The 15,424-nt window shown below is 41.4% G+C and overlaps 1 protein-coding gene across 3 annotated transcripts; it reads right to left on the bottom strand.

Annotated features, from left to right (window-relative positions):
* Positions 1-15,424, bottom strand: trim46b (tripartite motif containing 46b). 3 transcript variants are annotated; one of them, XM_040021454.1, is made up of 12 exons: positions 14,699-15,424; positions 11,965-12,226; positions 11,671-11,860; positions 10,827-11,025; positions 10,130-10,276; positions 9,294-9,389; positions 8,701-8,954; positions 7,737-7,858; positions 7,193-7,531; positions 3,566-3,795; positions 1,704-1,771; positions 1-1,379 (listed from the first exon to the last, which is right to left on the bottom strand). In XM_040021454.1, the coding sequence occupies exons 1-12, from the start codon at positions 14,789-14,791 to the stop codon at positions 956-958; spliced, it is 2,424 nt and encodes an 807-aa protein (XP_039877388.1). In that variant the 5' UTR covers positions 14,792-15,424; the 3' UTR covers positions 1-955. The 3 variants fall into 3 exon arrangements, with proteins under 3 accessions (XP_039877388.1, XP_039877389.1, XP_039877391.1); XM_040021455.1 differs by lacking the exon at positions 14,699-15,424 and adding an exon at positions 13,882-14,450; XM_040021457.1 differs by lacking the exons at positions 1-1,379; positions 1,704-1,771 and adding an exon at positions 4,506-4,570 and having other exon boundaries at positions 3,570-3,795.

Below are 15,424 nucleotides of genomic sequence, written 5' to 3'. Positions count from 1 at the left end.
TAATTTAAACAATTTGAATTTATTCAGTGTTTACTTCCTTAATCCATTTTTCTTTTGCAAACATTCTGTCAGCAGACGAAGTTTACACGTTAATCTTCTGTTTCTTTTCATGAGAAGCGCTGCTCATTAACTTACAATCAAGCAAGGTTGGGGGAAAAAAATCCAAAGTATTGTGTGCGAGAAAACAAGTTTTCACTATCTGCCAGTCGGTGCCGTTATCAGTCAAGCCACACGCCCCCGTAAAAACAGGGAATTAAACACCCAAATGCACACACATACACTCACGCACACACACAGACAGACATCAGACTATTTGAAATCCAAAACAGCGATGCACAAACAGAAGTGTGGAAACTAGTGATTAGCTGTGCAGCAGAGGTATAATTGGAGCCTCTAATTACAGTATTGCCTCATTGTTCCTCTCTACCTCTAATTTACCACATTTACATCCCAGAAAAACAATCACTTTGGTTGGGATCATAATGGCTGAATGACTAGCATTAGCTGTGGTTAAACACAGATTTAGTTATAGATGCAATAAAAGCTCTTTTGTATTCACATAATGTTCATATCTCTGAAACAAAAGAGAACCATTAAGGACACGAAATGACAGAATAAAAGCTTCTACATGAAAGACGACACTGTGTGAAGCTATGTATACATTAGCATTATAAATGTATGCAGTATAGCCTGGCTACAAGTGCAAGCATCAAAGATATAATTACATATCAGGTGCTGGATAGTCCAGACACTACTTAAGCAGTAACTCTTGCAAAACTGCATGTAACAAAAATGTAAGAAACATAATTACATTGCATATTTGTTGCTATAGAAACATTTTCTTGTAGAAGAAAATTAAATACAAACCAAAGTCGCTGAGATGTCTAACTTTTCGCTCTAGCTTTGTAAATACTTCACAAATTAACCAAATACATTCCCGATTACCAACTTCAGATCAGCCATTATTTAAATTGGAAACTCGCGGCTGGATGGTCACCCGTCTGACCGGAGTCTGATCTGCGTTGCGATTGGCTACCAGCTCTTGAAGCTGTAGGGCCCCTCCACCAATGAAACAGAAAGCGGGGCACACGGGGCCGGTGCAATCCACGTGGCCTTCCCAAAGAGGCCGCAAGGAATGGGCATCGTAGAACGTGACGCGCCCTTTCTCAAAGTCAAGGCACACACCGAGCCGGGGCGGCAGCGGGTAAGTGAGGCCAGCGGGCGATGAATGGCCGTTGCTGTTGGTGTCCCGCTGTTGATGGTGGTAGCTGTGCTGCGGCAGGTAGATTTTACCCATCCCCATAGTCAGAAAGCAGAAGGGCGGCGCAGAATCCAGGGCATCCTCTGCGCCGCTGTCATGGCCGCTGTCTGGGTCGTAGCTGCAGAGAGACAGAGCGAGCTCTTAAGTTCTTTTCTGACCACCGTCTTTCTTTCTTTAAACTAGTTTTTGTGGCGTCGCAGTCACAGCATGTGTGACAAATGTTGGCAGGTGGAGTCAAGTATTTAGAGCCTCCTACTTTTTGCACACCTAAGATTTTGTTTATACTAAATTAAACCTAATCTGTAATCCTATTTGAAGAGTGGATCCTAAACACACATAAATAAGCATTAATATTGTAGTAAATTGTAATTTGCATGATCATCACTGCTGGAGTTAAAATCTATTAGGCTGGATCTGGAGCTGTCATATTGTCTTTGCTCACCGGGGACTGGCCATGTCTTGTGGAAGGTGAAACCACTCCTGCAGTTTGGACTCCAGGCCCACTCCCACCTGTTCCAAAAAGAAAAGAGAAACAACCATTGTGTAATTGATAAAGAACTTATTTTTATAGCAAACCTCATTTAAGTTATCCAATTTTGTTCTTATTTTAATTAAGTGGATGTATTTTAAAGAATGGATTAGCCTTTTTCTTAAAACAGTAGGAGCACCCATTGAAGCTCTTTTCTGAACTGAGCAGCTACCCTTGATTAAAAACCTGGAAACTATTCTAATGCTCATCAGACAATATCTTTATTAATATATATGAGGTATCAAAACCCATCATTAAGAATACATGGGAAGCTGTTGTATGTCACCCTTATTGGGGTACCCCAATAAGGGTGACATATTTGATATGTCAGCCTTTTTGATATTGGCTGGGGCCTTTCTGGTACTCAGACGTCGTCCCAAGTAAGTTAAGTTAATTGGCAATTCTAATTTGTCCATAGGTGTGAAGGGTTGTCTGCCTCTCAATCTATGGCAGCTGGAATCTGCATTGAGAAAATAAATGATGTAGTTAAAACTCTGGAGTTTATATTACCTTTAAATAGAGCCATGGAGAAAAAGAGAATTACAGTTATTAGGTATATTAGTTTCAGTATAGTTTGGGTTATTTCACAAGCTGGAACCATTTCCTCATTTAGATTCGACAGCATTTCTAATAGATAACAGCAGATGGCGTAAGCATGAATTGAGGCTGCACTTTGGGGAAAGCCTCAGAGGGGATTGGCTGCGGCTCCTAGACAAGGCAGATCCCCATCTACTAATGAGAGGTAAATAAATTGGAAAAGGGAGCAAGGGTGAGGCACGGAAATGAGAACAAACTGCTTGTAGTCCGTGTGGTGGGTTCATGTGTTCTCTGGGTTCATGTCACTATTATAAGTGGATTAGGGCTCATTTTAAAAAGGAAGGCGGCAGACAGTGTGTTTAAATTCACACACATTTACACACACTTTGTCATTTCATTCAATCATTTCATTTTGGTTGAATGAAATGACAGAAGGCTGATCTTACATTGTACCAAATATGATGGAATCACACTTTAACTTCATTAACATATCGTTCCCATTGAACCTTCCTCACACCAACTCTGAGGACATTTTAAATTTAGATTTTAGGATTTTTTTTTTTAATACCCTTAAAGCCGTACATCTCGGACCTCTGGGTATCACACAGGCCAGTTTGTACTTTGAGATTGTTTGGACAAAGAGGCCATTTGTCTGTTCTAGTGCTCTTCTTCAAACTAAAATAGAAACTGTTAAAAGGTAGTTTGCAGTCATGACACAAAAACATAAACATAAAAACACAAAAGTTTTATTTTCCTTGAGTTTCACCGACCACATTTGTTTTTATTAGTCTTTCTTAATCTGATGACCTGTGGCCTTAAGCAGTGCTCAAATTTGCTACTTTTTTTAAGAAGATTAAAGCATTTTTAATCTGGAATATTTAGGTTTTTTTTTAAAAAAAAAAAAAAGTCTATACTATACTCTACACACAGTAATGGGAATATTGACCTGGCAGTACGTTTTCATGAAATGCTCAGTTCAATTCAGTTTTATTTAAATGGTGCCAAATCACAAGGACTTAAGGCACTTTATATTATAAGTATAGATCCTGCAATAATATGGAGAAAACAGAAAACGCCAACAATCAGATTAAACCCTATGAGCAAGCACTTTGTCAACAGTGGGGGGGCGGTGGGGGGCTGAGGGGAGGAAGACAGGACAGAGACACTTTGCGGAAAAAAAAGGCAAAGATTAATAATAACCAATGATTGTTGAAATGTGTGCACATGAATTCACTTGCCTTCACAAGGTAAGACCCAGGCTCCACTGAGCATGCCCAGTAGTGCCGTCCTTGTGTAATGGCTACATCCCCTACAAGTAGGTCAGAAGTCAGGTGACAGGAAGTTAGGGCGTGGTCGGCAGCCTGCAGCAGAGAGAGACCAGGAACGCTGCGGGCACAACGCTGCTCTTTGCTGACCACCAGGCGGTCGGCGTGAAGACCCCAGCGAGAGTCCAGGTAGAAGTTAAGCACTGAGAGGAGAGAGTGTGACAGAGGACACAGCAGAGGGAGGGGAGAGAAGAAGAGAATGGAGGCAAGAAAGAGGGAAAATTGAGAAAACAAAGGGACAGGTGCATACAGAGATGACACATGGGGGTTTTAGAAGTGACAGGAGGTGACAGACAGATTTACAATCAGAAAACGGCAAAGAGAAAAACAGTGAGGAGAATAAGAAGCAGCTGAGAGGAGAGCCAAGAGGGAGAGGACCACAGAGTAGGCATGCACCTCCTTCCACCAGCACTGGAAGAGAAAAGGACACTGGTCCACACAATGCACTGATGACTCAGGAAGTAAAATACAGAAGCTTTGGCAGCGTTAAGTGCAGTATTTCCACAGGAAGTACAGTGGGAAGATATGCAATAGCAGGAAGGAAACAACAGCCAACAAGGACACGAGGAATTCAACAATCACTCAAATCGATGGTTAAAAAGCCCTAGATCTGAATCAGATCCATGTTGTTAAGCCTCAGGTCTTAACAAACCGCAAACCTCATCAGCACTCAGACAGATCTCGTTACAGGAGCTAAAGTGGGAGGCGGAGGGATGAGTGGGTGTCTAAGCAGGGGTGGAAGAACAGAGGATGTGTGGGATGACCGTAAAGAGAAACAGGGAAAAGACCAAATAATTTAGTGGTATGGGGTACAGAGATTTGGTGAGAGGATACGTATGAGTGCACTTCTTACGTTCTGTAGGAGGCACGTAGTTTGGCAGCGTGGAAGTAGCACAGTTGAGGATGACAAGTAGAAAGCTGTGAAATGGAAATAATACATGAGAGAAAGATGAGGAAATAAAGAGTAAGAAAGTGAAGATGGTTCAAAAGTGAAGAGAGAGAGAGAAGTGGAAATAAGTGAGAAAGGAAAAATTGGAATGACAGAAAAGAAAAGAGAATGGATTTTTAAGCATTTCACCACAGTAAGCATTCCAATGCTTTCATTTTAAATGAAAAAACAAAAAATGGGTGCGATGTGGTGAACGTGTCAAGTGTGTATGATGCGTTTTACACTCAACAGAGGGATAAACCATCCGAATTCATATCTCCTTTTATAGTAATTATAACATATTTGATACTGTCTAAAGACCTTGGGGTCTTGAGGTACAGCAAATGTATTTGGAAGAGTAACAGAGATGCCTGTTGTATTTAGCTACGCTAGTTTAAAAAAAACAAACACCTTAGGCACAAAATGCCTGCAACAAAAGACGTTGTGAGCCAAGAACTGTTTACTGGGTGTTTACTCTGGGTATGTTTTCTTACAGTTTTACCTCCAGCATGAACAGTTACTGTGAGCTAAGTTAATGTTGGTGCCAGTTTCTGTTTCTGTTACAAGCAACGTGCCTGCATGGCGAGAGAAACACAAAATAAATCAGAAAATAAAGTCCAAGTAATAAAGCTTTCACCAAGGAAAGTGGGGTGCGTGTTTACACCGTTTTTCTTGTTTATTTATTTTCTGCAGTTGCTTTTGTTTCAGGTATTAATATTTTCATACTTTTGAGGATTATGGTTTGTACAGTGCACATTGTTAACCCTGCAAGATGTGAATGACACTAAAACGCATGCAGTTCATTAAGGTGTGCTAAGAGTCTCCTGACGATTCTTCCATGTTGGGAGCTGGGACTAAAATCAGGTTGGACTGCTCCTTTAAACCAGCTCTGCATAAGAGTCTAACCTAAAGGTGTTCAAGGGAATCTGATCGCAGGTCAGGTAAATTAAACTACTCGTGGGATGTACATAACAAGCAAATTTTTATCACATTATGGCTTTTCAAGTGACTTAAAATGTGACTCTTGTCTAACAAATTTACAGTTTCCGTACAGTGCTGTGATTGTACTGTTGAAGTATTTTCCACCTTCCTGATTTCTTAGTTTCATGCATATTTATCCCAAATTTAATGTTTCAGATCATCAATTGAATTCTAATATTAGAAAAATATTACCAGAGTAAATACAAAATGCTGTTTTTAAATAGTGATTTCATTAATTAAAGTGGAAAAAGTTACCTGGACCTGTATGGAAAAAGTAATTATCTCCCTTGTCAAATCCTTAATTAACTGTGATTAACAACATTTTTTTTTGGACAGATGAATTTAATTTAACATGTCACACCCAGGCCCGATTGAATCAAGAATCACTTTAAAAGAAGCTGTCTGATAGTGAAGTAAGCTAAAAGATCTGAAAAAGCAACACATTATGCCACAATCTAAAGAAAAAGATGAGAAACAAAATGAGAGACATCTCTCAGTCTTGAAAGGGTTACCAAGGCCATTTCTAAGACTTTGGGCCATCAACAAACCACAAAGTCCTCCTCCACTCTTTAACCAGGGGTGGCCAGCCAAAAAAAAAAGCCAAAAAACATACTGATAATCCCAAAGACTTTTGAGAAAATAGTCAGTGGACTGATGACTGAGACTAAAGTTGAACCTTTTGGAAGGTTTTGAAGGTTTGCTGCTCATAAAATCCAAGATAAAACTAACATAAAAGCACTCTGTGCAACAGTCAAATATGGTTGTGGTAGTGTGACACGCAAAACCCTCCAGTTTGGCAGAATTAAAACAAAAGTCCTCCAGAGCTGGACTGACTGGGAGAATCACTCACTGGCAGGTATTGCAAAAGCTGGATTGCAGTTCTTGCTGCCATCACAACCAATGACTAGGTTTAGGGGGCAATTATTTGTTCACACATGGCCGTGTAGGCTTGGATAGCTCCCCCCCCTCGCTAAGAATTGAAATCATCATACAAAAACATGCTTTTTGTATTTGCATCATCTTCGTCTAATACTAAAATTAGTTTGATGATCTCAAACATGTAAGTGTGACATATGAAGAAAACTAAGACAGATGGGGCGAATACTTTTACACAACAGTGTTTATACACAGCATGTTTATTATCAGTTAGCTTGGTGAAAGAGAGATACAATCATAAGGTGATAATTCTGACAAAGTCACAGTGCTTACAGAGGCCGCTTGTGCAGAAAATTTAAAAGACTTTATGCAGGAAACCATCTGAACCTTTTTGAAGCAATGCCTGAAAGTCACTGCACTTTAAACTGGGATGCAATTGCTTGGTGTCATAGTCATGATTATTAATTGGGGTAAATGTTGAGTCGTCAGATAAGATCTCATAAATAAAACATTGACTCCCAAAAATATATATGGTATAAAACTGGTTGTAGTCCAGTTTCAAGGTGTGGTTGCTTTCCCAGGACAATCTGTGACATGCATGTAAACAACCTCACGTCAAACTAGTTTGACATGTTTCTGGTTTGTTTTTTTGTTTCCTCAAACAGCCATGTTGTTTGGGTGTGTTTACACTGTGACAAAGTTGTCCTGTTCAGTTGTTAATAAGGACAACTAAGAAGCTCGGTGTGTACCCTCACCTGGTGCAGGCGGGGTGTGCAGGTACACCTCCTCACTGTACTCTCCGTAGCCCGCCTTGTTGCAGCCTCTCACCCGCAGCACGTACACGCTGTCCATTTCCAACCTGTCAATCACAGCGCTGCTTCCACTCACTTCGTCCAATCGCTGCCAGCCCCAGCGTGCAGCGGCCAGTCCTCCTCTGATCCCACCTCTGGACGCTCCTCCTGGTACTACACCACGACGGCGATACTCTACAGAAAAGTGCCAGGATGGTGCAGACTCCGGGGGCAGTCGCCAGCACAAGAACAGCTGGTCGTAGGCCAGACTACGCTGGGTATCGATCACTGGAGCCAAGGGCACTATGGCAATAACATAATGATTAGATCAAATTTTTAAGTTATGTTATATATGTAATAATAATTCTATAACCCGCTCGCATGTAGTTGGTATGAAATTATTTAGACAGTGAATGTTTAATTAGAAAGTTAATAGAAAACTTGCTCTTACGCTATTTCATTCATATCTTTTTTTTTTTTTTTAACCTTCAACTAGAACCCTTCTCACCCTGGATGAAGTTCAACTCTGTCAGGAGTTTAAGTTCTTTGGAGACGTCCAGCTGGAAGTGTCTGAATGATGGATCGGCCGCTAGTGTGAAATGTTGCAGATTCTCAATTGCTTTACTCAGCCTAGTGCAGTGAAAACAGAGAGAGCGGCATCAGAGGAATCAAAGGCTTTCAGGAGGGACAGTGAGGAAGACTCAGTTTTAAAGGACGTATGAAAAAGAAAATAAATTAATAAATAAAAGATAAGACTGCTTTTAATCTATATTTCTATTATAATAAAAAACATAAACAGCACATTAGTGACATCCCTTCAGTTTTTATTTCCAGATACTGTGCTGTATGTGGGGCTTTCCTTATTTCCTTTCACATATTTACATTTGAACCTAGCCAGGGTGTTCCCTGCCTCCTCTCTGATGGATATTTACTTTTACAATAACAGATGCAACAATAAACTGAACTTTCAAATAATGAGTTAAGGGTATGCACAAATAATCCCAGTAAATGTAATAAATTAGGCAGCCAGTCATAAGAATGTAGGCCCAAAGGTGCAAGGGAGCTAAAACAGCTTGTTACAGAAAGAAAATAACAAAGGGGCTTATTATTATATAAATAAGACTCATGCAAAGCAACTCCAAGAATAAAAATATGGTACTGGAAACTTTGACAATACACACATTTTGTGCTATTCTTTGGATTTACTGACATCACTGCTTATGCTGTTTCTTTATTTGGCAAGATGATCAGCTGAAAACCAAGTCAATTATAAAACATGAATCCTATATTGGAAGTTGTGATTCCTATACATTCTAAGGTTGCTTCTTCTACCCTGAAGCCAAACAACACAGAGAAGAATGCACAAAGAGAAGCCTCTGAAGATTTCCCCTCAAAAAAAGAAAGAAAGCGCTAACCTAAGATCTATTCTATCAAATCAGAGAGTGATTACTTAACGTAAACAAAATGGAAACCTGTTATGAGTCTGGCGAGAAGCCTGCACAAAACAGGGCTGATCTGTTTCTTTCAACAGTTCCTGCGTGAACGCCATGAGCCCAGCGTGCTCCAACAAGCCACGTCTCTCCGCCACTTGAGCAGCCAGTGCCTCGCCTCGTTTCTGCCGTGCCCCCTCCAGAGCCTGGGTGAGCGAAGCGTGACGCTCGGCGAGAGCGGCCGTCAAATCCCTGATGCTCTGAGCCAGCTGCTCTCTGGCCGACACACTGTTTACCTGGTGAGGAAAAAGCACAAAGACAAGTTTGGAGAACTAACACCAGGCTTCTGCTGGTACATTCTTAAAAAGGGTCCAAATAACATTATAAAACACTTTGAGAAAAGACACATTTTTGGAGTTATATAGGTTTGTAATTATATGATTAGGGATGCCAGCTATAGTAGGTAACAGGTTTACTGTAAAAGAGTCAAACAGGTTGGATCATGCATGAAACATGCAGCAGTTGTACATAGTATCCAATCCTAAACAGCCAAGCTGAACAAATACTTGCAGTAGCTGCTGACTGATTTTAATCCCATGTTCAGGGAGATTTTGTGGGCCAGAAGTATTAATCACCTCAGTCTGTGTGATGGAACTCTCCAGCTGGGTAATCTGAGCCAAAACTGTGTCCTGGTTGGACAGAATGTAGTTCATCTCCTTTGTAATCTTCTCCTGTCAAATTAACACCGAATAAGCGACACAGAAACAACAAATGCACACGGATTATCAGTTTCACACAGCCACACATCTGCATTATCTTGCACACTATGCTTGTCTAACAGTTAAAGCTGCATTACTGTAGCTTTTTAAACAGCACTGCATCATTTTATCTTTACCTTCATTGCATTTGGTGGTTGCATTTCAAATGTTAGTGAAGTGCAAAACTATTTTAGAGATCTAGACTAAGTCTAAGTGGTGCAACAATTCCTCCTTGATAGCTCAGAATCTCATCTCTGCAGTCTTGCGTGAAAGACTTGGAGCAGAGTCACTATTTCTCCAAATAAAAAGGAGCTAGTTGAGGTTGTTTATCTGACCTTGTCAGATGGCACCTGGGTGAGGTGTTCCAGACAAGTGAAAGAAGATGGAAGGATAGATAGGGACGGGAATCAAGAACCGGTTCTCTAGTCCAATTCCTTGGAATTGTTAGTCTGCCTGCCGATCGATCCTGTTTATCGGTTGCATTTGCACTTGTGCAACAATCAGCTGATTTCAGTTTGTTTGTCAGAGGAAGCAGTGAAGCAGTCTTTGACTACTATAATATATTATTTTAAACTGTGAAATGTGTGAAATGGAGGGTTTCACACTATTCACATATATGCTGGCTTCACTACTACATTCTTTGTGTGTATTCCTGCCTCTAGTAAACCTTTCACTGTGCAGGACGGAGATAGATGTCAGATTGTGAGTCAAACCTTCAGTGCTTGGTACGCCTGGGCAACTGGGAGGATTTTATGTCCGGTGTGAATGCGGCGCAGTTTGCAGAGGGGGCAGAGCAGCCGCTGACATGACCGACAATAGAACTGCAGCTTCTCCTGGTCGTGTTCTGGACAAGTCAGCACCTGAGCGAGACAGGCAAAACAGATGAGAACAATTTAATCTGAGGCACATTTTTACTGAGTGGAAGAAAACAGGAATGTAGCACACAAGTGTGAGTATGCCTGGGTAATTTATTGCTTTGCCTTTTGCTAAGCAGCCAAGAGCAAGTGGAGGGCTCTGAAAAACAAAAGTAAAGTAAATGTAAAGGGGTCTCTGTGTTTTCTTCTTTGTGTTGTTACAATCTAAGTGGGTCAGAAATCCATATTTTGCACCTGGAAAGAAACCATAACTGTTCCATCCATGCAGTCTTACAGTAATGTAGAATTACTATCCTTTATGCAACTTGAACTGTGCCTCGCATGGCAATCACACTTTCTATATAATGCAGTGCAATATAACTACACTCGGTTTACCACTTATTTAACAACATATACAATTAATACTTATAAACCCTCAGCAAAGCATGTCTTGTTGAAAAGTGTAAGAAAAGACTTCATGTCTGCTGTCACTTATGCTTTATTTTAGCACAAGCAGATGTGGATGAACAGTATGCATGTGTCAGTGTTTCAGTACCTTTGGTCTGAAGTTGAGTGTAGGCTGGATGTGCTCATGCTGCGCCCGTGGCGTTCCCCATGGGTGATAGAGTTTGAAACACTCATTGCAGAAATTAGACCTGCAGTCAGCACAGCCCTTGGTGGCTTCCAGAGTTTGAGGCGGCTTACAGAATTGGCACATCACAGCCACACTGCCCAGACTCACCGTGTGTCTGTACCTGAGAAAGGTAAGCGAGAAAGAGAAGACAGAATGATTTAGCCTCACGTTATTGAGCTTGTTCCACTTTTTTTTTTTTTTTTTAATGAAGTGGGTTGAATATTTGGACATGAAATAAATTCTCATTAAAGGAACACAAATGTTTATAACAAAGAGTGATTCGAGCCCATGGGTGTGCTTGAGACAAATGGTAATGAGCAGGTGATGAATGGAAAGCTGTGGAAACATGCGGTCAGCCAGGGTAGCTACAGCATGTTGCAGTGCACGCTCAGTGCTGGTTCAGCTGCTGAATACTGACAATAAGTTTTGGACCTGTTCCCATACCTTCTGCTTTTCAGGTCTAAGTCCTCTCCTTATTTACATTTGTCCATAAACATCATGAGCACTGAAGGACATCAGCAATCTGTAGGGTTATCTAACTGTTTTTGTCATGAATCTCTACTCAAATAGCATCTTTCTGCTCAAGTTAAACACAGAAAGCACTTTTTACTACAAGTCTCATTCGCTCAGTCACATACACGATCATTTTTCTAATATTCATTCATCTGAAGGAGCTGGGGATCGATCCATTGACCTTGAGATGGCCTGCTCGACCACCTGAGCCACAGCTCCCAATCTTCTGTTTGCAGATTGAGTCTATACTTACCTCTCCACTATACGCTCCAAGGTGAGGTTGCGCAGACAGTCAGTAAGGCCTTTCTCTCCCAGCTCAACATCTCTGCCGCAGGGGATACAGGGGAACATCATCACCAAGGGTGGACCTTCCTTACGGCGTCTACCTGGGTACGTGCCATAACCAGGAGACCGTGGCATGGATGGTGAAGGGGGGTGTGGACCTTAAACAAAAAAGTAAAACCAGTTATAAACAAAGAAAATTAAGGAAAATCATGGTTGCCATTTCTTTTAGTTTAGGTTATAAATGGAGAGAGGTACTACAAACCTGAACGCAGCACGCGGTCGATGGGCCGTTGTTCATTTTTAGGTGTGGGCCTGCGTGCCTGACGAGGTGAACGGGTGTTGGGTGTGGAGGCTGGTGAGTTGGGTTCTGGTGGAAGCTCTGGAGGCGGGTATCCATTTGCTACCAAGACCTCGGAGGCACACAAGAGACAGACGCTGTGCAGGCATGGCAGGACCACAGGCTGTTTAACTATTTCCTTACACACGGGGCAATGCAACTCATGCTCCAGGCTCTTCATGTTAGACTGTTGGAAGCAAACAAGCAAAGGATGACTATCTGCACATGGTGCTGTAGAGAAAAATAGGCTGAGTATCCAGACATCCTGAAGATGCTTGTGTTTAGGAATGCAGCACACAGACACCTGACTGTGCACAAAAAAAACTTTAACTTGAATAAATGGAACTAAAATTTGCCGGCAGCATAAAAAGCTCTCAAACATGAATGCCAATGGAATTGATTAAAATCTAAAACTATCCAATTATAGCATAAAGACGCAAAATTAAGACTATGACTCAGCCAAATGTCGTTTTATACTTAAGAGTTTTGATTCTTACTTCTATAGATACATTTTTACTCAGTATCAGAACAGCATTCAAGTTTTAGACCAGTCCGACTTGCAGATGTATAACTGAGGGGAAACAGCTTCACAGCAGATACCCTGAGAAAAACTTGGCAATGTGAAAAAGATGTGCCACACAGGCGACACAGGGTGCCAATCTTGTTAAATATGGATTAAGATGAGGCATTAATTATTCAACCACCCATCTCTTAAATCACAGCCATGCATGTGACCATGAGCCAGTAGCCACATTTCTTTATGACTCAGAAATTCTATAACACACTTGTTTCTAAGAAATTTCGTAAAAATGTGTAGTAATGTGTAATATATTAGCACGCAAAATCAGGTTTGATAATGCATTTGTCTTTTTCTATACATTACTGCCAATGCAGCACCTTCGCTTTGTGAAACTACAGCAAACAGACCTGGATGGCGAATCAAAACTCGCACCTCTGGAGCACTTAACGCGTGCTCTGCTCAAGGACATTGATCTGACAGAAAAGGACACTGACTATTGCATAAACCTGTGACTTTACCACTGCAGTCACTCTGATCTGATAAAAGATTAATTCCACTCTCATTACATCCTGGTCTGTGTGAAAAATACACAGATTTTATGTCCAGTGATGTTAAGAATAATAATATATTTTATTTGTTGTCCTTTTCCCAGTCATGAGGACCTCCTTTTCCCCCCCTTTGCTTTGTGGATGCCCTTGACACAGAACCTACTACCAAACTGGTTGCAGGGCATCACAGACATTATGAGTTAACTTCAAAACCAGGACAAAGCAAACAGACTGACAGTGCTGCATAGGGGATTTGGGGATTGTGTCACTGTGATGTGATATGATGCCACCATCAGGGCTACTTAAAACACAAAGATCATGCATAGGGATGCAGAACAATTGGAATATTATGAAGGGAATATAAAAAGGAAAGGTCTACATTCATACAATAAAGCCGGATGAAAAAATCTGTGCAGATACTGGCTGATAGCGCACCATCTACCCAATTTGCAGATAGCACCGCCTTAGTCAAATTAGAATTACACGGAGAGAACTGGCGGATAGCGACGACCTGCACTGAAGTATGAAACTGGATTAATGCTAATAACCTCCTTCCTCCCTCAGTCCACCTCAGTCATTTTCTCCAATGTCAACTCTGGCCTATCTTTTTCTCATCCTCTAGCAGCTTAGCCTATCGCATTTTCAAGCATCTCCGATTCCTGCAGGCTGAGCGCACAGCTACAAACTGTGGCTCTCTACCTCCATCTCACATGCACAGTCCGCACTGCTGCTGCTGCTGAGGCCGGCGGGGAAAAACAAGCAGCGCATCCTTACCTTCACCTGGAATCTAGGCGCCATGACAGCATTTCCAGGATGAGAGCAGTGTCTGTGTAGTGCAAAGAGGGGAGGGGTTTGAGCGATTACAACGACCTCCTAGCGCAGGTACGATGGGCTCGGGAGGAAACGGGCTATGGCGACGGAAAAGATAACGCACGTGACTGCCTTTGACTGCTGAACGTGCTCTGTGTGCACCTCTAAGACCACTCCACCACGCTCTGTTGGAGCCGTGTCTAAAAATTACCTCTAGGTTTTAACCCTGCAATGCTTGATGCTCCCAGATGCATCGATACACGTTTTTTTTTTTTATTTGTCTCAGCAGCAGCCCCGAGTCCTGCATCTCGTCTCCATGGAAACGAGCATCCGGAGTGCCGAAAAAAGAAACGTGTCATTTGGGTCTGCACCCATGCTATTATTTTTTTAATGACATTAGAATTGCCACATTTGAATGGAGGTTAAGCTCAAGTCCGATATGTAGGCTACCGACTATAGCTCATTAATGTCGGTAAAGCAAAAATCGAAGAAGATCAATATTTAATTGGCTAAAGATGATAAGAAAAATATGTTTTAGTTTTATTTTATTTCAGTGGACTTTAATTGAGGTTCAGAAACAGATAGCACACGGATTGGGCCCATGTGATAGAGACACTCCGGCAGGTGCCATCCACGCCGATAATTCGCTTTTTCCCTTTAAAACATGATAAAACATGATAGCTACTCTTTATTTAAAAGAAATAAATAAATACAAATTCACACTCCACGTTATATTCAGCGTATATCAACTAACAGCACAATGTCACAGATATACACTTACGGTGGCGCGAACCAAGGCTTCCATCGCTGATGTGGCTGTTTTTAAATCCATCTCTGCCATTTTAAGAGCATAGCTTCCCCCTGTTTTCATCATCTGGAAATAGATTGTGGTGTGTCCAGGCCGTTGGCCATGTAACACATATTAAGAACGCGAAATATGCCGAAAATATGTCTCGAATATAGAAGCGTTTTGGATATTAATATTATTTTTTTCTATTAGATGTTTAATTTGGACATTTTTACGCGCGTTAATTACCGACTGATAAGAAGCACCTTGTGCTGCTTTTAGGCATAAAAACAAAACGCTTTCTGGAAAAAAAAAATCTGAATTTGTTCTTAATTTACGAGTACATCCACGCCGAATAGCTACTACTAAAAGATGCCTGTGGCTTTATTCCTCACGCAGGCATCCCTCCCCCTACGTTTCCCATCCTGCACCGGATGCCCTCAGCTGATGCGGAACACAGGGGAAAGCGCTGTAAATCCAGGAACCCATTCCTTAATAACTCAAGAACGTAGTGGGGGAAAAACAGTATTTGTCGGTTTAAAACTGATTTCCGGGATTTAAAATGTTGTAAAGGAGTCGTTGGCCTAGACTCTGTCGAACACATCTCTCGTGGATGATGTCAGTTTGAGCCAGAAAAAAACAATCATGTCATAAGATAGAAGCTGCAACCAGCTTTTGGCAAAGGGAGTTTTATATATCTTTTATTGATCAGGGCAAAAA

This window comes from Simochromis diagramma, unplaced genomic scaffold (genome assembly GCF_900408965.1).
Source record: "Simochromis diagramma unplaced genomic scaffold, fSimDia1.1 OVJJ01000753.1, whole genome shotgun sequence".
NCBI classification, from domain to species: Eukaryota; Metazoa; Chordata; class Actinopteri; order Cichliformes; family Cichlidae; genus Simochromis; species Simochromis diagramma.
This window is presented reverse-complemented; position numbering and strand designations above follow the sequence as displayed.